Below are 22,067 nucleotides of genomic sequence, written 5' to 3' on the forward strand. Positions count from 1 at the left end.
AATTTAAAGAAATTATTAAGTCTTCTCAACTCTATAACACTCTCAAAAGCGTGGATTATAATTTTCTGTATACTCATATGGAGAAAACCAAGGACCAGGAAAGAAACAAAATTCCAAGTAGCTGTTTTTTATTTGCTTATTTTAAAATTTTGCATAGTGGCCCTGGTTATTGGTTCAGTGGATGGAGCATTGGCCCAGTGTGAGGACATCCCAGGTTCAAACCCCAGTCAGAGCACACATGAGAAATGTCCATCTGCTTCTCTTCCTCTCCCTCTCTCCCTTCTCTCTCTCTTCCCTTCTGGCAGCCAGGGCTTGATTGGTTTGAATGTCAGCCCCAGGCGCTGAGGACAGCTCAGTGGATTGAGCATCAGCCCTAGACAGGGGTGGGGGGCAGCCAGGTGAATTCCGGTTGGGGTGCATGTCTTCCTATCTCCGATCCTCTCACTTAAAAATAAATAAAAATAAAAATGTGCATATCTAAGAAAAGAAAGAGAGGTTGAAGTGGGCTAGAAGGAAAAAATGATGAGCTAACTAAATGGTATAAAATGCTGAATCCAAAAGTATAATCCAAAAGAAAGTGGATTTCCCCACACTGTGGGGGCTCTTCCAAAGCACTCAGCACTTCAGAGAGAGGGCTCCTTCCCTGGGGTGCCGCACTCCCCGTCTGCAGCCCCAGCAGCGAGCGGGTCAGTGAAAATGCACAGGACACAAAACCTACAGGGGCTGAAAGCGGAGAAGAGCGATCCAAGGAGCAAATGTTGTCGGTTCCACAGAGAGGTGATTGGCTTGACTAAAGGCTGGTTGTGATGACCCGGGCCAATGTCTGCATTTACTCAGCCACAAAGATAGCCACCTGCACCCCTGAGAACCCCCCTCCTGGCTCAGCTCTGGCACTGCTTTCCTGTGATAGGGCCTTCCTCCGGGCACACGTTTCCTGCCACACGTTCATGTTTTTAGACCACTTCTGCTCATCAGTGGTTTCTTGTTTTCTGGCTAGAATATCAAGTGGGGGATACAAGTAACGGTGCTTTTACGGATCATTCATTATAATTTGTGATATTTCAGCCTCACCTCCACTGTCAGACAATTTATCCTAACAAGGAGGATTCTGAGGAGCCCGAAACCCTCTCCCTGCCCCCCTGCACAAGAACAGCCTCTCATTTGGATGGGATGTCAGCTTACCACACCCAATCTGGACTCGCCAGTCTCCAATCGGAATGCCTAGGGCTTGGCACACAAGGGCATAGGCCTGGATGGCTTGACAGAGGAGTGTCCCATTGTCCCTCACACTGCACAGGTCATACACACAGCTGTGCACAAAGGCGGTGGGGTCCACGACAGTACCACACTCCCACAGGGGGCCGTCCGTCTTGTTGAGGAAGCCACAGTAGTCAGAGCCGAAGTAGAGGGCCTCGGTGGCAGCATCGCATTGGGTGCAGTTGTCCACGCAGCCTGAGTCACACTTCCACTCGGCATGGTAGACCCGCCAGCTCTCTCCCAGATCCAGAACAGACATGGCTGGCCGGCCGTCCGGGCGGAGGAAGTCGTCCAGGGGGTTTTTATTGTAGTTCCCGCAGAGCCCACACGTGGAGTTTATATAAGAGCCCGGGATGGAAATGGAGGCATAGTGCTGGCCGTCAAACGTCACTAAGAGCCCAAAATCCGTTTCCACGGCAGTAGACACGCCACTCTGGTAGATTTTCACCGCCCCCAAGTCTAAGGTGACGGGCAAAGAAGTCACTAGATCATTAACCTGCCAACAACAATAATAGTAAAAGGCAGGTAAGCAGGGGCCAGGACAATGGTTTCAGCCAATGTCAGAAAAGGGAGGCAACGCAACTCAGTGCTCCAGAGAGAACAGTGCCCCGCACTGCCGGGGCTCCAGCGGGCTTCCTGCTATTCAGGCAGAGGCCTGGGAACCTCAGGGTCAAGCTGGTGTGGCCCTCAGAGCTCTGTGTGTGAGAATCGTGGATTGCTGGTGCCACTCTGGACTCCTCTGGGGACCAGGTGGTTGTGAACTCTTCCTGCTGGCTCTTGGGCGAGCCAGCTTCTCGTCTCTTCTGAAAAGTCTAATTACCTCGCTTCTCCTCTTTACTCCTCTAAACCCATTCTTTAAGTCCCAGCTACCCTCAATGCCTTTAGCACTCCCTGACACCCGTTCTCAGCTGAAGTGTGTGCTATAAACTGTTCCCCCACAACTTAGCACTTAGCACAGAGGCTGCCCCGGTATTATTCTCTGAGTGTTTCACCCTGTCGCTTCCTGATACCAGACCGATGTCATGGAATCATTCAACCACAAATTTGAACTCCTGCTGGGTACCAAGCACTATGGTAGGTGCCGAGAAATAAGGAATAAAAAAATCATTTCTTCTGCCCCTCCTGACCGCTCAGTCTACTGAGGAAGGGGGCCACAAATGATACTGACGATATACTGTGTGCAGCTGGTGTTCATCGGTGATGCAATGGGAAAATGAGGAACGAACACTCAATCCAATCCAGCCTGGGGAAGTCACATAAAGCTTGTTAGAGGGAATTAAGTCTGACCTGGGTCTTTCGAGATCAACGGAAGAAGCACAAGGAGGAGTGGGGGGCAAGAAATTCCAGGACATAAGCATAGAGGCAGTGTGGGACAGGGTTACTGTGCCACAGAGAGAAGGCCTGGACAGATGAGCTGCGGACAGGGGCCAGGCCCACCCGTTCAACAAGTACTGATGCGGCCTTTCCTGGATGTTGGGCACTGTTCTCAGAGCCAGGGATTAGTAACAGATAAAAATCCCTGCATCATGGATCTCATATTTTAATTGAGGAGACCAACAGCAAACAAAATAAAGAGGTAAAATATCTAAGCATGTTAGAAAAATAAAGCAGAGAATGTGGACCAAGCGTACTAGGAAAGAGGGTTTCTAATTCCAAATAAGATAGTCAGGGAAGACTTCACCGGGAAGGGGACATTGGAGACGAGGGCGCAAACCGTGCTGTTATCAGGGACAGAGTGTCTCAGGAGGAGCCTGCCAGGGAACTCCCGGGACCTCAAGAAGTCAGAGCTCAGTCACAGAGAGAGCAAGGCAGTGCTAGATGATGTCAGAGAGATAAAAGCAGCCACAACAGGCAGAGCCTTTTAGCCACTGTGAAGACTTTGGCTTTGCCTGAGCCAGATAGTGTGCCAAGAGGGTGTCTAGAGGAAAATATTAACGTGATCTGACTTCCATTTTTTAGAAAATTGTGTGGGCTTCTGTGTTGGGAACAGGCCTTGGAGGGCTTTTAAAGCCATGTTTTAAAACAAGACAAAACAAAATCCTACCAAAACCAAAACCAAAACAAAACCCTTTGGATTTCTCTTCTGTAGGGTGAGCCCTAAAAGGTTTCAAAAAAGGAAATAGCCTAGACAGACTTGCATTCTAGAAAGGCCCATCTGGACAGCAAGAAAGATTCATTGAAGTATGTCAAAATTAGAAGCAGAGAACCAGACAGGTACCTGTTGCTAGAATCCAGGAGTGAGGGAGGAGGAAGGCCTAAGTCACATACATAATGACACGGAGGGGACAAACACACGGGGCGCACTCAGCAGGACCTGGTGGGGTTCTGCAGTGGGCAGTGGGAAACGCGGGGAGAATCCAAAGTGAGGCCCACAGGTCTGGCTCAGAGTAGGTGGCTTGATCAGCCTCCAAAAGAGAGAGTTAATTGTCTTCCTTTTCACACTTAACATGCCTAGCACCCACAGACGTCACATTTGTGGGCTGAGGTAGAATGGTTAGTCCTTGGTGGCACTGCCTACAGGACACATAGCAATACTGCACCCACACTGATGTCTGGCACATGAGAAGGACAAGGGACTTTAGTGCCGTTATTATTGCTACTTTCTGAGTCATCTAGGGCCCTGGTTGGCAAACTGCAGCTCGTGAGCCACATGCGGCTCTTTGGCCCCTTGAGTGTGGCTCTTCCACAAAATACCATGTGTGGGTGCTAACTTGATAAGAAACATACCTTCCTATATAGTTTAAGTTTTTAAAAATTGGCTCTCAAAAGAAATTTCAATCATTGTACTTTTGATATTTGGCTCTGTTGACTAATGAGTTTGCCGACCACTGATCTAGGGAGTGAGATAATAGACTGTGCAAGCATTGCTCCCAAGGTTTACCGTGGCAGATACCATGTGCAAATCTCTGTCTCTAAAGACTGGTAGGACTGAAGGGGGGGAAGCAGGCAAGAAGAATATGCCTGAGCAATAAGCCATCCTGAGATCCAAGAGGAGCTCTTTATCGCCACACGCTAATTGGTCTTGGAGCACCCTAAATCATTCAGGTTTACTGGGGGAGAAATGTAAAAACTGGTAAGTATTAGCTAGAAGGCTGTGTTACAACATATATATTTTAGCTGGCTTTCGTTGGTCCCCATTGGCATATATAATCCTATCTTGTCTATTTTGTTTCTTGAGAACAGTTCAAAGGGGAAAAATCCATAAACAGAACCCAGTCCCTCCGCCTAGCACATGGAGGAAGGAGGTCTCTAGTGCAAGAACATATATGAGGGGCCATTCCCATCCTGGCCCAGCGTGTCTGAAGAAGTCAGCTGCCTCGCAGGTATATCAGACTCTCTTCTGCTTCCCAGCCCTCTCCCTGCCTGTCCCCGCTTCACCCTGGGTAGGAACCCTGCCATCCCCCTAGTCAACCCCCTCCTCAGAAGAGCAGGTCGATTCAGAGAAACTTGGAAGCCTTTTGGCCAAAGGAAAAGGAAGCCATTGTTAGCCTGCAGTTGGAGTCACAGAACCTTTTCTTTCTGAGACATTTACATTCACATCCACGTCTCCTTGTTGCTACGGAGCATTGAGGAATCTATGCCCCGCACTTGGGCGATGGGAAAGAGCCACACAGAGTCAGCAGGGCTGCAGGGCCTGAAAGGAATGTCCGGGCCCCTTCCTCCCTAAAGGAAAAACCTGACTGTGAGTGAGAAAAGAATTTCGTCAAAATGGAAAGTAGGAATAAAGCATGAAGTTTTCTTTTTCAACCACAATTATTATATACACCCCACAACACAGGAAGTACAGGAAAGCTAGTGAACATTTTTCGAGCTTGAAAATGTTAGTATCTTCAGGGATAAATAAGTATAGTGCTCCACGGCATGATATAAATTTAAAGGGGGAAAGTCTCTGACCTTCTGTGCCTAAACTTCTACCTTTGATTTGATATACAGAACTGTCCCGAGAGAGACTAACCAAATAACAACCAAATTGGAATTTCAACCTCAGTAATAGCTCACTTTTCTCATTATGCCACTGAGAAGCTATAGACCCAGGAAGGGCAGAACCAGAGAAAGTGGAATTAGCTCCTCGATCCTGTCTTGTGTTGAATGTGCTGCATCAGTTAAAATGACAACACATTTAAACAGTAAGAAATCCCTGTGTTGGCTACTTTGCAATCTCTGTGATGAATGTCAAGCTTGGGGATTAAGGATCGCATGGGCTTGCAGCAATCAACCCCTTGGGGGCCTTGGTTATCACTGCTTGAATAAACACATGGTTTCAATAGGGTCTGCATTCACATTGTGAAAACTGGAGCCTCCAGGTGTTAAGTAACTGCTAGTGGCTTTCTGCTCTGCCGGTTTTCGTCAATGTCCCTACTTGAAGCCAGGTGGACAGTGACAGGGATTATTTGCAAATCTGAAACAGAGCATTGGAGAGCCTTATTTCAAAACAGGAGTGAGGGATTTTGTTTGAGGGGGACTGGGGCAAAGTTCTTATAAGCTCTTCCAACCCAGACTTCACTAAAGATGTCACCAAGCCTTCCCCAGGTGCTCCTGAAGACACCAATCGATTTGGGGGTTTCTCTGAGAATTAAGCGGCTGCTCTTGGGAAAACTGGGTGGTGGTTGGGGGAAGCAGGGTGAGAATTGTTCATCAAAGGCTGAACTGAATTATGGGTTTGCACTATCTCCAGGGCCTGGCCACGTGGCTACCACTCTTTCAAGCCATGAGAAACTAAACTTATCTCTTCCCAGTTACTTCTGAGTTTGAACTGTGTGTGTGTGTGTGTGTGTGTGTGTGTGTGTGTGTGTGTGTATGTGTGAGTATTTGTATGGGAACCAAGAAGATCCATGCACTTTAAGATAAACAGCATGTTAAAGAGCGAGCTTAGGTCAGCTCTAATACCAAGGAAATGTTGCTGAGCAAAGAATTTTACAAAGTATTTGCAAGGCAGGAAGAGTCATGCATCCCTTTGGTTCAAACAGCACCTAGCAGAACCAGTAGGTCTAGGAAAGTCTTCCCCAGGCAGAAGAAGCACCAGTTTCTCCATCTCCCTGTGAAGGATGGAGGGTGTCTCACCTTGACTTTTCCATAGCTTCCTTTGGGAATGAGAATCTTGTAGCCATTCACCTCCACCGAGAGCTCCTTCACCCAGGAGACAGCCGAGCCCCCCCGGTGTTCATTCTTAGCTTCCACACTGAAGAAGGGGAGGCTGGAAGTCTGCAGACACTGCCGGGCCAACAGGTAGGCACAAGAGCCTTGGAAGTGAAAGAGGAAGCCGTCGAAAGTGTGATAGTGTGGCTCCCCAAACACCACGCACGTGCTGGTCTCCACTGGGCTGCAGTAGAAGAATTTGCCTCTGGGTTCGCACACTTCGTACGGACTACAAGAGGCCTCCTGGCAGTAGATCTCATTGTTGAAATCCAGACAGCGGCACTTGATGGTACAGTTCAGGTCATCCCAAAACACCTCCCCTCGCCGAAGGAACTGTCCTGGGGAATAACGACATTAGAGCCAGCATTTATTGAGCACTTACCGGGTAAGTGCCCTCTGGGCCAGGCACTGGGCTAAATGCTTGACTTGCCCTCTACCATTTAATCCACAAAAGAACATTATGAGGGAAGTATTGTCACCCTCACTTGACAAATGAGGAACTGAGGCTTAAGGGAAATTGAGTAACTAACTCCTCCAAGATCACTCAGGCACTCAGTGGTGGAGTCAGGATTCCAAGCCAGTCTGTCTGAATCCAGCCTAAGCTCTTGGCATGATCCTTTCCATGTTGGCGAGCACACTCTCATTCAAGGGAAGACACGTTGTCTTAGTCCATGGGAAAGGCTATGACCCACAGGAGTTATATCCTTCCTGTAAGCCAGAAGAGGGAAGGAATTCCCCAAGAAGGCCCGGCTTACCCAAGTAACTCAGCAACATTGTTCAGTTGTCCATTCATCCACTCACTCAACAAACATTTGTGGGGGACCCAGCATATGCCAGAAAAGGCCAATCACATGAACCAGGAGTCAGATGTATTAATTTAAACCCCAGTCTTCCTGGGAAGATTCTAGAAGAGGCTGACCTCCGTCTTGGCACCTTCCAGTGCTCAATAATCCTGCAGATGCTGCTTAGGCAAAACTTGCAACTACACTGGTTGTCCTCTCTCACTCTTGGCCCTGTCAAAGTTTCCTACTCTTCTCCCTTTATCTGCTGGGCAGAACTTCTCGACAGGATCTCGGTCAGGAGGAGCAGGAGGTGGAGGGGAAGGGTACTGGTTTGAAGGGATGTGCTAATTTTGAAAGTATTTGCTACTATTTATTTGGCCGACGATCTGTCTTTAAAATCATTTCCCTAAGTCAATGATCTCCTCCCTCAATAATTTTGAAGTTTGCCAGTTGTTAATATCAACCTTCAATGGGAATGGGGGCATCTTGGGGCTGAGAGCTGTGGTCGGCCTTGGTGGGGGGTCGGAGTCAAGAGAGTCGGGCGAAGGTCACAGCCCTGCAGCCAGCTTTTACAGCTACTGATGTCCCTTCACCTGTCCCTGCTTTTCCAGGCTTCAGTACATGAGAGGCCATGGCCTCTGCATGGAGGAGGTTAGCCCAAAACAGAAACGCTCTCAGATCATTTTCTTTACAAAATGATGATATAGTAAACCACCTCCATTCAACATCTCCCCTGCTGTCACCCCGGCCAAACCCCAGCTTCGTGACATTGCCGTACGTCCAGTGGCACGTCAAAGGCACTGCCGTCTGTAGGAGGATGCTGAGTGTGTCCTGTAGGTGAGACCGAACCCGTCACACAGGAGGAAGAGAATGAGGTCAGAGCGGGGGCCTGGGACACGGCTGGCATCTAACCACCGCCAGAGCTCCACAGGCCGTTTCCCACGACCCCCATACGTCACTCCCAGGATGCAGCCGAAGGGCTGTCACTGGACACTCAGGCTGCACAGCCAGTCATCTCTGCTGCAGGGACAAAGCGGGGGAGGCTGGGTGGCTCTCTAGTCCAGGTCAGAGAGGGAGAGGGTGAGGGGCAAGGGGTGCTGGCGTGGTCTTTCCCGTGGGCCTTGGGTGCAACTGCAGGTGCACTAAGGGAGGAGCGGGCGAGCGCTGAAAGCCTGGTGAGCCTTGGCCCAGAGTCTTGTCTGTCTGGTTAATACCAGCCCAGCTCTAAAGCATTTAGCTGGTATTCTGAACATGGAGGACTTTACAGGGTCAGCCGAGGCAAAGGTGTCTGGGCAGATCGTCTTCACAGATGACCCCTGCTTAGAGCAAAGGCAGAGGTTGCTAAGAGGTTGCACCTGACCACGGTGCAGGGACTGGGGGCAGAGAGTGTGGGAATGTCAGAGCAGGTGAGTATGGCATTCTTGTATATTGTACAACTCAAAGAAGTTGAGCCACAAGAGAAAACTGAGGTCCCCTGGGGTGGCCGAGACATGCCGGTCACCAGGCCAGGCTTTCCATCTAAGGAGGGCAGGAGACCTCCTGAAAACTCCACCCCAATTCAAAACTTTTTTATAGATCTGAAAACATTTTCCCGAGAGTCATCCTCTGCACTCCCACAGTACCCTACGCTCATGTCTATCATAACAACTCTTAAACTGTAACATCACCGGTTCTGTGGCTGACTTCTCTACCATAGTGGTGCCATAGGAGGCTCCCTCTTCCTCAGAACCTAAGAGAGTGGCTCGCACCTCACTGGGGCTCTCCAAATACTCTTTAGAAAGACGCAATGGCTGGATGGCGGAATGGATGGGTCGGTAGGTGGCTTGCTAATTCTAGTTGCTACAGCCTCCACTCCTAGGAACAGAAATATCCACAGAAATGCTGTCTTCAGAATACTTTTAGACACATGAGAAGCAGGTATCTATATATCAGGATGTTTCTGTGAGACTCCTGGGCTGTTTTGCCCATCAAAAGAGGTTTTGACAGTTCAGAAAAGACCCCAAACTTGGGGTGCCAGAGTAAGGAAACCCACGGGGGTTCATCCACAACTTGTTCTCACAGCCCTAAAGCTGGCTTTGCTTCACCCCAAATTCTTGTACATTTTGCTGCTGCGGGGAGGAGTGTAGGAGAAGCTACCCTCCAGACTCTGACGCTATTATTATTTTTTTATTTTTTGCTTTCTTTCTAATCATATGGTCTAATACTGATTTACTATTGTAGAGACTGGGCAATGCTCCAAGTCCGCCCACTCCTGAGGCTCTACAAAGTGCAGCTGGCAGAGCAGGAGTGAAGACAGGAAGAGAAATGTGAAGGGGGGGGGGGATGATAACAATGATAATATTAAATAGAAGGGCTCCCGTCTGTCCTCCGGCTGAGAAATTACTCAAGATCGCCGTCTGTTTCGCAGTTATTCCCAACAAGGAAATGTGTTCACACCTCAGGCGAGAACTTCAGAAACCACAGTGTAGCAAATGCGGGATTTTAGGTCTTGGTCCCATAGATCTCTATTACCCAGCAGAGAGATGTCAAAAGAGTGTATTGACCTGACGTATCTGCCCTCGGGGCTTAAAAGCTTGCCTGTCAATCTAAACGAAGCAAACTCGGCTGTAGAGAAGAGGAAAAGCCTTTACCTCTGGAGGTGCAGCCATTGGCTGGGTCGATTTCTTTCCCATCCACTTTAAATGCCCAGCGGCCCGGAACATTGACATTTGTGGTCTCCTGGATGTTCACAATGTCAGGGGTTCTTGACCCCGGGAGGCTGAAGAAATTGGTGAGGTTTCCGCCATTAAATCCTGCCTACAGCACAAAAGGAAGACAGGACTTTTGAGCATGAACACTTACCGCCAGTGGGTCACTTGCCCAAATACCTGATTTTTAGAATCTAGCACACCTGACATCAAGAGACCCTGCAGTCTCTGGGTCACCACTTCAGGTGAGACAGGCCTGCCTGTTATGAACTAGGCACCCAGATCAAGGTATCAAAGATGGCCAAGACTGGCCTCTCCGTGTACCTGGAAGATCAGACATACTGCTCTAGTTAAAAGCTGGGGGCAGGACTCCCTCTAGGATGCTGAGGAGCGTAAGCAGAGAGTGCAGGGCTTCAGAATGTGCAGGAGGGTAAAATGGGGAGCCACGTACCTGTGCCATCACTCCCCCAAGACCCGTCAGGGGATCGCCACCGCTTGCTGTCCCAGTGGTCCAGTTGATTTCATAATAATTGAAGAGCGTGAATGTATAGGAGCCATCTGACACCAGGACAGCCTGGAAGGTGTTCACCTGCAGGATGAGGATGAACAGGCTCATGGCTCGCACTCCCCGAGCTCCTGTCCCCAGCTGCAGCTAGGTCCCTTTGCTCTGCGCCCTCCTGGCCTCCAGGCAGCTCAGAGCTGCTGCACGCCAGCCCACACGCCCTGCCTCCTCTCTGGATTTGTTCTCTCCTCCAGTGGGAAAAGCCAGCTACATGGGCTAGTGCACCTAAAAGAAAGATCGCCTGAGCGTAACCTGGAGGGGGACTCAGCAGCGCCCCACTTATGTCTCTGACCTGCACCAGACAGAAAGTCAGAGGCTCCGCTCAGCTTGTGATGCTACACAAGCACCTATAGATGGCGGCATGAGAATAAACTATAGGATGTCGTCCAAACAGGGCAAGGGCTGCAAGCACCTGTTCCCACAGCAGATTGGGAGGCGCGTGGGCAGGCGGAGAGAGGACTGGGGTGGTGATGTGGAATGTGCTCTCTTACTTCCCAGAAAACACTGCTAACCTGGGTGATACCTCCCACCTTTATAAAATGATAGCTGAAAAGTGATTTTTATAGAGCACTCTATGGGGGGGAAATTGCTCCTCTAATTGAGCATGTATGCATCACTTTATATCTGCAAGATTCTTACCACCCATCTGTGCCTCAGACCAATACTAAATACTAAGAAGAGCAGTTCTGTGGGGTGGGGGTCATTCTCATCTTATAGCTTAAAAAACTGGGAGCTAAGGGAAGTGAATTGCTGGAGATCTCACAATGACCAAGCAACAGAAACTGGGATTCAAGCCAGAGCTCCTCGTCTCTCTTAGTGCATTGTCTTGGCGGTCAACTTTTTAGAGCAGAGATGTTATATACATTCAGACAAGCCTGGCAAACAGTTCTTGGAAACAAGCTATAGCAAACGCTGTTCTTTACAATTTCCCTTTGCAAATCTCTACCACTTGACACATGTTTTCAGGAAATTAAAAGAAAAACAGAGTTAAGAGGAGAGGCTGCTTTGACCTTTTCCATTCAAACCTCGACTTTTCCCCAGCTACCTGATACTATCCCGGTTAACCGTCTGCCAGGTGCAGAGGAAGACCCACATCCTTATCCTGTGTAATCAAACTGGGGTAGAGGATCTTGGAAGCCCCAAATCTGCCCATCCTAGATGGTCCCAGGGAGAAACACAAGGTGCAAGGGAAGAAAAGCCCCTTTTGTAAACGAGAGCTTTCTCCTCCAGCTCCATGGTTGCCGCAGTTGATGGCGTTGAGGATAGAGTCACCCAGGTATACACCTCCATTCTTTGGCCTTGCTTGACCAGACAGGAAAGTGGGATAAAGAGATGAGTGAGCAGCCAGCTCAAGATTGTTATAAGGTCACTGTAAGAGCAGGGGCAAGAGACAGGCACAAATCCAAGGTCATACAAGGACTAAAGCTAAACCCTCCTTTAGGATTCTCCTTCAGGAACTAAATTCCTTTTCCTGCAACAAAGTTGGAGATATGTTGGGTCATGAGAGAAACCTACGTCTGACTCCAGAAGTCACCTCAAAACTAACTGGCCACCACCGAACGACACTGCAGACACTCCCTGGCCCTCATGCACATCCTTGCTGGCTCTCACACACCTCTGCACAGGCACACTCTTCCACATCAGCTTTAAGACCCGTCTGGATATGTTTTGGTAAAACCACGTTTTCAATACTTTAAAAACAAACAAACAAAACACAAATAAACCTCTCTTATAGTCCAGAAGACTTCTAATGATAACTGGAGGAGGCGGCTGAGACAAAAGGTTCAGGATGCAGCGTTAGGGACCTCCATTTGAACCCTGCTCTGCCTTCCTCAAGGTCTCCTTTCTGGCTACTTGGGTGAGTTATTTAAGCTCTCTGGGCCTGTCCCTCCGCAGTAAGTGGAGAGAGTGGGTATAGCAGCACGTTCCTGAGGGCTGAATGATACGCAAAAATAGCCCATCAGGGAACTGGGCTCACAGTAAGTCTTCAATAGATATTAGTTTTTTTTTTCCTTAAAGTGGACACATCCCCACCCCCTTCACTTTCTGTCGGGCTTGCACGAGACCTTCGGCCTCTTAGAGATCTCTCCTGCCCAGTGTTTGGTTGGCCTGCTGATATATGGATTCCTGTGGAGAAGGGGAGGCTGGAAAGAATGGGAAGATGAGGGTGCCAATTTCAAGATAGGGATGGAAGACAGTTCTATAGCTCTGGGGGATTGTATTATCTTTTTCTTCAAGGCGATCAAAACATTCATCCTTGTTGAAAGAGTTCTCACCTAGTCCAGAAATTTACTTCAAAGTACAAGCCGGAGAGTATCTAAATTATCTTGCCATTTTTATTGCCAATGGGAGTTATATTTTTATTGCCAATGGGGGGAAAAATGGTGGTCAGCATTTGATGGGCATTTTTTCTCTCTCTTTTTTTTCTTTACAGACACTAAAATTTATCAACTGCTGGCATCTTACCTTCTAACGCTGTAAATATGAGACTTAAAGGACACAAACCATCACCCCAGGAGTCGTTAGCAATCCATAACATGACAGAGGAAAATGGAGGCTTCTTTAGAGGTTATTTCTAGCCATGGAATCCACTGTTTAAACTGTGTCTTTCTGCTATCCAAAACCTCCCAGCGATAAAGTGCATCTCGATGCTCTGGTCAGAAGGTACGAAAGCACAGTGCTCACTGCCTGGCTGCGAGGACTCGCTGGCCCAGCACTTTCTACCTCTGTCTCTAACTCAGGAGTTTCTGCTCCACCCCCAAACAGCTGACTCATTGCCAAGGAAACGGGAAAATAGATGGGGTTGGGAATAACCCTAAAAAAGTAGAGGGCAGATTTCTGAGTGTCTTTGCTTACTGAAAATTCTACAGAGGAAGACACATCTGCCACTTGAAAAATCTCCACTGCCAAAGTCATCCAAATGAGCCGCGGGCTTTCGTGAAAAGTATGTTCTGTCCCTTCATGCAGGAAGTTGGCCATCGCTACCATAATGCCAGTGATAATCTTTCTTATCTAACTTTTTATTTGACTGCTCATTTGGGATTTCAGAGCAGATGTTAAAACTGGTTTCTTGAAACGCTTGAACTGCCCACTCCAATTAGCATCAAATATGAATGCTAACCCCGGTCACAATAAAAAAAATCCTAACATAATAAAATGAGTCAGGTCATTTGTGTTCAATGCCAGCACCTATTTTTCTTGTCTTACCAGGTTTTGTGAAGAAAGACAAAAACAAACAAAAAAAAAAAACCATTAGCTGATGAAGAAAGGTATTTGTGCCTCTGGTAAGAGAAAAAGACCTTTGGGTTCCTGATGGGTCTCTAACCATGTGGCCTGGGTCAGGTCTCAGTGCCTCAATCTCTCTCCTGCAAAGTAGAAATGCTACCAACTACAAGAAAATGGTGGAGGGTTTCCCCCCACATTTGTAATGATTAGTGCTAGGAATTGTACATGTTCTGAGATGTTATGGCTGACTGCACTGGTTAAGTATGGTAGCTCCCTCTGTTTCCTGGAAAACAGGTAGCAAGACACACTGGTTTAACTCAAGGAAATGGATGGGCCTCCGCTCTAACAAGGAGACTCCTTCACAGCCATGGAGATAGACAAGAACTAGATGTCAGGATGGAAAAATGGAAAACGGAAAATTTGAATTATTACAGGTGTGGTGCTGCTCCCTCCATAAAACGTGACTTCCTCCCATGTCACAATGAAAACCCAAGTGGCAGAGAAGGTTGCCATGTCTTTGAAGTACTTCCTGATGTCCTTGGTGGCTCTTTTCAAGATGACAGGGTCCATGGTCTCTCTGTAATAGATCTCGCCTCGGATTCCATTGTGCACATCTGCCCAAAATGGAGCAATGAAGGCCCTCCCATCCGTCAGGGGAAAGGATTCCGGCGTGAACTGGCTCACTAGCACATTGAAGGACACAACTCCATTGTTATTGACCTACAAAAATAAGAGAGGTTTTGCACAGTGGATCTGAAACCGTGACAACTTGAGAGCCCTATGCCAAGACAGACATTCGCCCAATCATATGAATGGGAACAGCTTTCCCTGAATTAGATCTTGCAAACATTGCTCAACCAGGAGGTTTCTTTGCTTGCAGACAAGCTCATTGGTTGTCGTTCACTTTCAATTTGTAGTCAGCTGCATTTCTTATTAATAATCAGTCTCATTTCCATGTTCTTTACCCATCTCTATTTACATGTATCTAATGCCACTCGGTTGTAGCGTGTGTGATGTGTGTGTGTGTGTGTCGGGGGGCTAGACAGGGAATAATGTGGACAATAAAGAAGATCTAGAGTCACAGATGCAGAACAGACAGGAAAAATAAAACATGAAAGCAAAAGGTTAAATTTAAAAATTAAGGAACTCTACAGACTAGACCTAGATTCCTACTACATGACAAGAGAGGACTGTCAGAAAAAGAAGGTTCAAATACTTTGTCATCAAACTCAGATCTCAGGATGAACCATACCCTGCTCTGGATGAGACATTTAAAGAACTCTTATTGATGTTACAACCACTCTACTCTCTTTCGTGGTGATTATTCTCATGATTGGCAAATAGTTTAGTAAACTTGTTAAAGTACAGAACCTTATGGCAACTCATGAGCCAGTGTGTACTGAGCTGACACCGGCTCCGTGAACAGGGTGCCTCTGCCCGAGTCTGCAGCTCTCCGGGTTGGTGGGTGAGCTGACTTAGCCCTGGGGCTTGTCCGGCTTCCGCAGGAGACAAGCTGATGGAGATACCTGCCATTTCTTGACACAGAAAACTTGGAGATGGAGATCACTTTTCTATGCATTCTAGTTTTATGTTCATATTAATCATTAATACTTACTATCGCACTAACCAGGACACGGATCCCAGCGGTAAGTTATCAGTACCTGAGTCAAGGGTATATTGATCTGTTTTGGAAGCCAGGGCATGGAGTTTGGAAAAGAAGCCGCACACCCAGCTACAGGACACCAAGAGTCTACTGTCTGTAGTTACAGCGAACAATGCAGATGCTTGCAAAAGACTGCACTGCTCAAAGTGCTGGCAACTCTTGAGACCAATTTGCTCTCCAATAAGTTTGCCCCAAATTAGGACCCTGCTTTTGCAAGAACAAGAATTTTTTTAGACTCTATGTCATGTAGCACATGGGAGAAAAAAAGGAGCTGAACTAAATACATTTACTCTAGCTCTGTGAGACCAAGGCTTCCAGACGGAAGTCCTGCGCGCCTCGCTCATCTCCCAAATCAGGTCAACACATTCTGAAACTTACAACCAGCTCCTCCTGACTAAGAAAACTCTACTGTGAATAAAGCAGAAAAGCCATTTCAGGGTGCCAGACAAATGTGTTTGCCAGGGAATAATGGGTGCAGTGAAAACACAGGGACTAACAGAGGAAGTGGTGATGACCCAGTTGTGTCTTGATTATAGTCTATATAGTTAAGATCAGTCACTCTCAATCTTTTGTAGGCACCAGAATCACATGGAGGGCTTGTTAAACACGCAGATTGGTGGGTTATCCTCCTGGAATTTCTGATTCAGAAGGCCTGGAGGGGGTAGGTGTGAGAAGTGATATTTTTAATAAGTGCCCTGGTGATACTGATTAAGTAATGGAACAGGAAACTATTTGCTAATGGGAGTCAGCCCTGAGCTATAAATCAAAAATTGGGGAAAACAGAGGTTCCAGATTCAGAAGTGACCAGAGGTTATAGGTGCTTGGAGTTTCATTTCTTCCTCCAGCGCAGGACACAGAATAGAATAGGATGTGATATAATCTACAAATGCCACACCCAATCCTTAGCCACAACGAATGGACCAAATAAATAACATGAGGACACAGGTGCCCAGGAGGGTTCTGACAGCAAACGGTACCATTTCTTTATGCATGTGTGGGACCCTATGGCATATCTCAGACCGAGTTCTGTGACTGACTTTTCTAGACTAGTTGATTACCCGCCCCTCTACTATGCCTTGACTCTGCTTCAAATTGGTAAGAAGCTGAAGAACAATAAATGCTTAAACTTTTCACATCCCCAGTGGGGAGAGAAAAATGACACTGCTCCTATTGTGCTGTTTATTGCATCTTTTTATCTTATTGAGAAGCAGAAATAATGTTGGTGGTGCTGGGGCCCCTGCCTCATGTTTGTGTTTAATCACCCACCAAAGAATGGGTTGTCCTGTACACGATGAACATTAGCTATTCAATATACCTTTGACTTCCTTAATCATAAAATCTATCAGTTCATGATATCTCAGAGCCTGTCGTTTGGGCTGCCAAGAAATCCTCCTCCATTCCTGGAGCCCTGGAAGAAGGTATTTTGAATGTTTTCCTTAATGACAAACACAGGGAAGAGCCACAGAGCGACAGCTAGGCCGCTTCTCCACTTACGTAGACAGTGCGGTACGGAACGCCAAAGAAGAAAATGGGGATGGCCAGCTTAATCTCCGACGAGCTTCCGTCGTCTACTTTAGGGGTTTTGGTGTCATTCTGCCAAAATGGATACATGAGCTCCCTGGGCTGAACTGTCAAGAGAGACGGTGGTTAGAGTGATGGCAGACCCTTCTTCCGCTGGGCAAGCCGCTTCCCTCCCACCCACAAAAGCCAGCTGCTCTCGGTAGGCCTTTCAAACTAAACGCCAGCCGGACTCCGTGTTTCCCCTACCCCTGCACGGTCCCTTGTGTGCAGGCTCTTCTGCCTCTGGAAAAGGGGTAACGGGAACGATGTCACTTCTCTTTAGGAAAAGTCAGTGCATGCTTCATTTCCATGCTTTCATACATTTTGGAGAGAGCGATGGTTAAAACGGGCTGGAATTTGTGAAATCGCTCCTGTCTGGATGTGGCCAGCACTGACGTGGCCAGCACTGACGTGGCCAGCACTGATGTGGCCTCTACGTCCAGCATGGCCTAGACGCGTGCTTCCTGACCGGAAAGCAAGGTGCCGAGAAGGTGGCGTGTGGCTATGAAGTGCCTTCCTATCTCAGATATTTTCCTCTCCTGTCTTTTCCTGAAAAGCATCTCGTCCCTCCTGCTGCATAACAGGAGCAGACACCAGATCCCCGAAGGAGAGGAACTGTAGTTGGAAGTGGGACAAAGTGGGAGGAGAGGGTTTGTGGTAACTGGCCTGTGAATGACCTTGACCAAGCTCCAGCCCCGAGGGAAGGCTCTTTGCCCAGTGCCTGTTTACAGAGAGGGCGTGGGGTCCTCCTGGGTGAGGGCCTTGGGCCTTGGAGAACACCCAGGAGAGGAGGCTCAGGGCTCTCACTCATCACCCGGATCAGTGGTGACAGTCAACGCACTGACACACAGCTCCCCTCACGTCACTGTGTCACCCCTTCTCCTGGCAACCGCCTTGTTTCTCCTCCCAACTCTTGCAGGGGGTGACCCCACTTAGCCTCATAGGAATGAGACAGTTTCCCGAGGGTCTACATTACTGATGACCAGGTCCAATGCTATCCATGACAATATCTACATTTGAGTGTCACTTTCCCTGCTTCCGTCCTCTTTCCTCTTGAACGAAAAGCGAACATCATCCTTTCTTCCATTTTTTCTTAATTGTTCATTTTCAGGGGCAGTGGCAAAGTCACTTGGGGCTTTTGGCTTTAGTTCTTGTGGTACCTGTCTGCAGTCAGATGCTAACACCCCTTCTGCGGGCCGGGCCCTGTGCTTGAGAAAGTCCCTCTGTGCTGATGGAGCTGATAGGCAGCCAGCACCGGGCCGGGACTGGGGACTTTTTAGTGAGCAGACAGTGGCTCTCTACGGGAGAATGCAGAGTGCCAGAAGCGGCACAGAAGCTCCGGGCCAGGTGCCAGCTCTCTCTTTCTGGAGCAAGGAACGAGAGGTGATCTGCCTAGGCAGACATCTCATCTGTTTCCAAGGGCTCACATTAGAGGACAGCAGGGAAAACTAGCCCAGTCATTAGCACATACGCATTGTTCCCCAAGCCCCACAAGTCTCTGTGAAGCCAACCACATCTCAACCTTTAGGAGGTGCTGTTGCTCACTTAATCACAGGAGCACTCCGCTGACATGTTGTATTTAATGTCACAATCGGCGGGGAGGGGTGGTTCTTGACATTCGTATTTACATAAAAGTAACAATTTGGAATTCTTAGAAGGTAGGAATTTAAAAAAAAAATCTTTAGAATCCTTATTGTAGCATTATACGCAGTTACTTATTAAGCTTGGAAGGTGTTAAACTTTCTAAAATTCAGAATAATAAATTAAATCATGTCATGGGTTTATCCTTTATGAGGAACTATTTAAAAGTCTAAGTATGGATAAGGGCTCATATTCCCACTAAACTGTAATCTTTATAATGGAAAGATTCATTGGTGTCTTGGGCAGAGTTGCTCAATCTGCCTAGGAAATGAATAATTCATACACCTCATGGAGGAGACAGGAAACTATGGTCATGAAAACGGTCCCTAACTTCTCTCACTGTCCCAACAGGGAGGTAAATGAGCAAGATTATTCCCTTCAGGAGTGATCCTGACTAGCACATGATTTTGAACAAGAATAAATGGACAGTTAAAATTTTGTTTTTCAATGTGGAGAAGAATACAAAACAGATAGCTAATATTATAAATAGTTAACAAATATTTGTGGAATAAAAGCAGGTCCTTAATAAAAGGAAGTAAATTTAAACTACAGTAATTTCCATTATATAAGCCATTAGTGTTATAAAAAATATAACATATTAACAGTGTGGCCTATTTAATACCATTAGAGTTAATAAAAGAAAGAATATCCCTGCTTATGCTAGCTTTGGGTTGGGAATTTCATAATAAACATAACTATGCTCCCTGGGCCAAATAAAGCATACTTCCTTAGAGCAGGGGTAGGAGATTGGAGTCAGTGGGACTCTCATTACTGTGGGGATTCACACCATAGTTTGCATGCTATGAATATTTAAATTGCCTCAACCATAGAAAAATGTTAGGGCTACACACGCCTTATAGATCTGTTCACTCAGACTTGTAATCATGTGCCAGTGAACAAAACAAAGATGTTGTAGCATTTTAGCCATTAAAGTTTCAAAGACATGTAGACCTTCCCACCTCTCTTAAAACCCGAAAACAGTAGAAAGCAATGTTTATGGCTTCTCACCCACCCTGGGAAATGCTACACAGAGAGAAAGAAGGAATCATTGAGTGGTATGATTTTTTTTTTTAATGTCACGTATAGTTCCCGATTTTTGTAAAAAGCCACTGACACACAAGTCACCCACACCAGTGCCATTGGAACTCCCTGATTTGGGGTAAGGCAAGTGGATTCTTTAAAGTCTATGCCACGAGTTAAATGCCTTAATAGGAATCAGTAGGCTGCACACACACTTACCCTCTATACTTTGAATGAAAATAATTTGCATTATTTTAAAGACCCAGTCTATTAACACAGGGGCATTCTGGTCTATACAAGTTGTGTTTGCAGTTAAATAAGACAAAGTAGGAATGTAAATAAACATTATTTAAAGTTAATGTTATTTTTGCCCTTGACAACAACATTTAATTTACGTCTTTCTTGTTGTATCTGTAGACACATGCACACCTGCCCTGACAATTATGGTTCCAACAGAAGTGTCTCTTTACAAATTCAAGAGCATGCTAATCAAGAGCTTTACAAAATTCTGTAGTACTCACCTCGGTTCTGTACAAGCGCGAAGATGAAAGAGACCAAAATTCTAAGTAATGATGAATAATTCATCCTGGAATTTTAAAAAGAAAAAGGAAAAAAAAATATCCTCAGCTTGCCAGAGTAAACAGAACACCAGGTGTGTTTAGTGGCGAATCCCATGACACAACACAACCATCATAGAACAAAGTCACAAAGCGACACAAACAGGGTTCTGAATCAGATTGAAACTCCCCGGACGCTTGACAGGTCCTCTTAAGTTCAACATTTCGTGAACAAATTAGACTTCCCTGGGAGAAGCCAGTTGAGAAGTGCAGTGAGAGCATTCAAATGATCAGTAAATGAAACAGAATCAGGGAGAACAGCAAGGAGTCAGGGAAAGCCATCTACTATGCGGCTACTAAAAGGCACAGAAAAGTCGGACCCAGCTTTAAGATGCACGTCGTGTCTCTAGGACGGACCTGCATCCTCTGTGAGACCTGGATCTTCCGACATCCACAACAGCTTTCGGTGAGGATAAATAAAGTCAGTCAAAGCACACGCGTTTCTACAGGTGGGAAAATTAAGAGTTTTCCATCACCTTCTCTGAAGTATGGAGCCAATCCACCATTTTGAAGTTCTGGCCAGTGACTTTCCATAGTGAAATGAATGATAGATACATTGGTTTAAAAAAAAAGAAAGAAAAAATTTTTTAAAAAAAGAAAAGAAATATGCCAGGGTTGTTCCTTGGAATTACAATGAAAATAGAACCCAGCACACAAGCAAGTAATCAGTCCCAGCACAAATTAGTTGAGGAACATCACAAAAGTGAACTTGTTTTCATTCAGTGACAACCAGCTGAACCGGCTGCTTTACCCTCCGCGAGGAGGATGGACAGTCTGTGTCGCTCCATAAAGCTGAGAGGTGAACACATATGCGAGCCCCAAATTATACATACACCTGCCTAGGAACCCAGTGCGTGGGAAGATTGTGAAGTTTGCTTCTGACAGTATTCTTAAATACGAAAACCCTCCTCTTATTGTTTGAAGCGCTCACCATTCTTCAGCCAAAATGTCGTGGAGAAATCAGTGAATCCACCCAGGGAGGGTCTTATTGTAAATCTTCCGTTGTCAAAGCATGCACATTGAAAGCTCAAGCACATAATAAATACTAGTTTTGCTGCAAAGGGTGCTAAGGCTTTCGCAGAGATCACACGGCTTTAGCAGAAGGAGATGCCGTGAGCGTGGAAGGCTTGAGCCCTTAGGGAAACAGTTCAGAGAGCAATAAGGAGAATTCGTTTAAATATCTGTATTTATGAAAAAAAATGTCACTAACCTGTTCTGTAGAGACTGGAGGAATTGAGTTCAGAAATATTAAGCCAAATCTTGGTAAACCAGGCAAAAATTAGGCAAAACAAGAATTCATGTCAGTTCTCCCCCTCTTGCTGCCAATTATTTCTGATTCCTGAAATGATGTCTGAATCCCTACTCTTAAAACCAAAAATTCAGTTAGTCCCGCGCTAGAGGCAGATAAGTGTTGAGTTGCAATCAAGTTTTTTTCAATTGATTAAGGAAAAGTAAATCTAAAGATCAGTTTCAGGATTGTGTAGAGAGGTTCTTTTCCTGAAAAACTAGACCTTCCCCCCTCCCTTAAAAAAAAAAGTAGATTCAGATGGAAATGTCAGGTACTTGGAGCTGAAACCTTGAGCTTTTCTGATCGGAATCACTTTGCACTGAAAAACACAAAAGAACCCCCCCTTTCTACCTTTGTACCAAAAAAAAAAAAAAGGCAACTGTATAATGTTACAGAATTAGCATCCACTAGCATGGGATTAAAACGCCAAACAAAGCTGCTGCCTCCAACATTTAAATGCAGTTGGTTTTCTACTTCTAGTCTTGTCGTTTCTCTGATTCTGAACAGTTGCCGCGGATAGGCTCGGCTCAGTTTTTTCACAGGTGTTCATGAAGTATTTAAAGAAACCTTCTCAAACTTTTCTCCGTTGCATTTTTTCCCCTTCCCTCTCCAACCCTCCCCCTGCACAG

At 46.5% G+C, this 22,067-nt stretch overlaps 1 protein-coding gene across 1 annotated transcript in view; it reads right to left on the reverse strand.

The window, feature by feature from the left end:
* Positions 1-20,118, reverse strand: part of TECTA (tectorin alpha) — a 68,202-nt gene extending 48,084 nt beyond the window's left edge. Inside the window, exons 1-7 of the mRNA XM_066259816.1 lie at positions 20,055-20,118; positions 16,807-16,940; positions 14,082-14,369; positions 10,314-10,451; positions 9,806-9,971; positions 6,319-6,731; positions 1,183-1,753 (exon numbers count right to left, since the gene is read on the reverse strand). Coding sequence (XP_066115913.1) covers positions 1,183-1,753; positions 6,319-6,731; positions 9,806-9,971; positions 10,314-10,451; positions 14,082-14,369; positions 16,807-16,940; positions 20,055-20,118 — 1,774 coding nt within the window. The remainder of the gene's footprint in view (positions 1-1,182; positions 1,754-6,318; positions 6,732-9,805; positions 9,972-10,313; positions 10,452-14,081; positions 14,370-16,806; positions 16,941-20,054) is intronic.
* Positions 20,119-22,067: the final 1,949 nt, after the last annotated feature.

This window comes from Saccopteryx bilineata, chromosome 2 (genome assembly GCF_036850765.1).
Source record: "Saccopteryx bilineata isolate mSacBil1 chromosome 2, mSacBil1_pri_phased_curated, whole genome shotgun sequence".
Classification (NCBI taxonomy): domain Eukaryota; kingdom Metazoa; phylum Chordata; class Mammalia; order Chiroptera; family Emballonuridae; genus Saccopteryx; species Saccopteryx bilineata.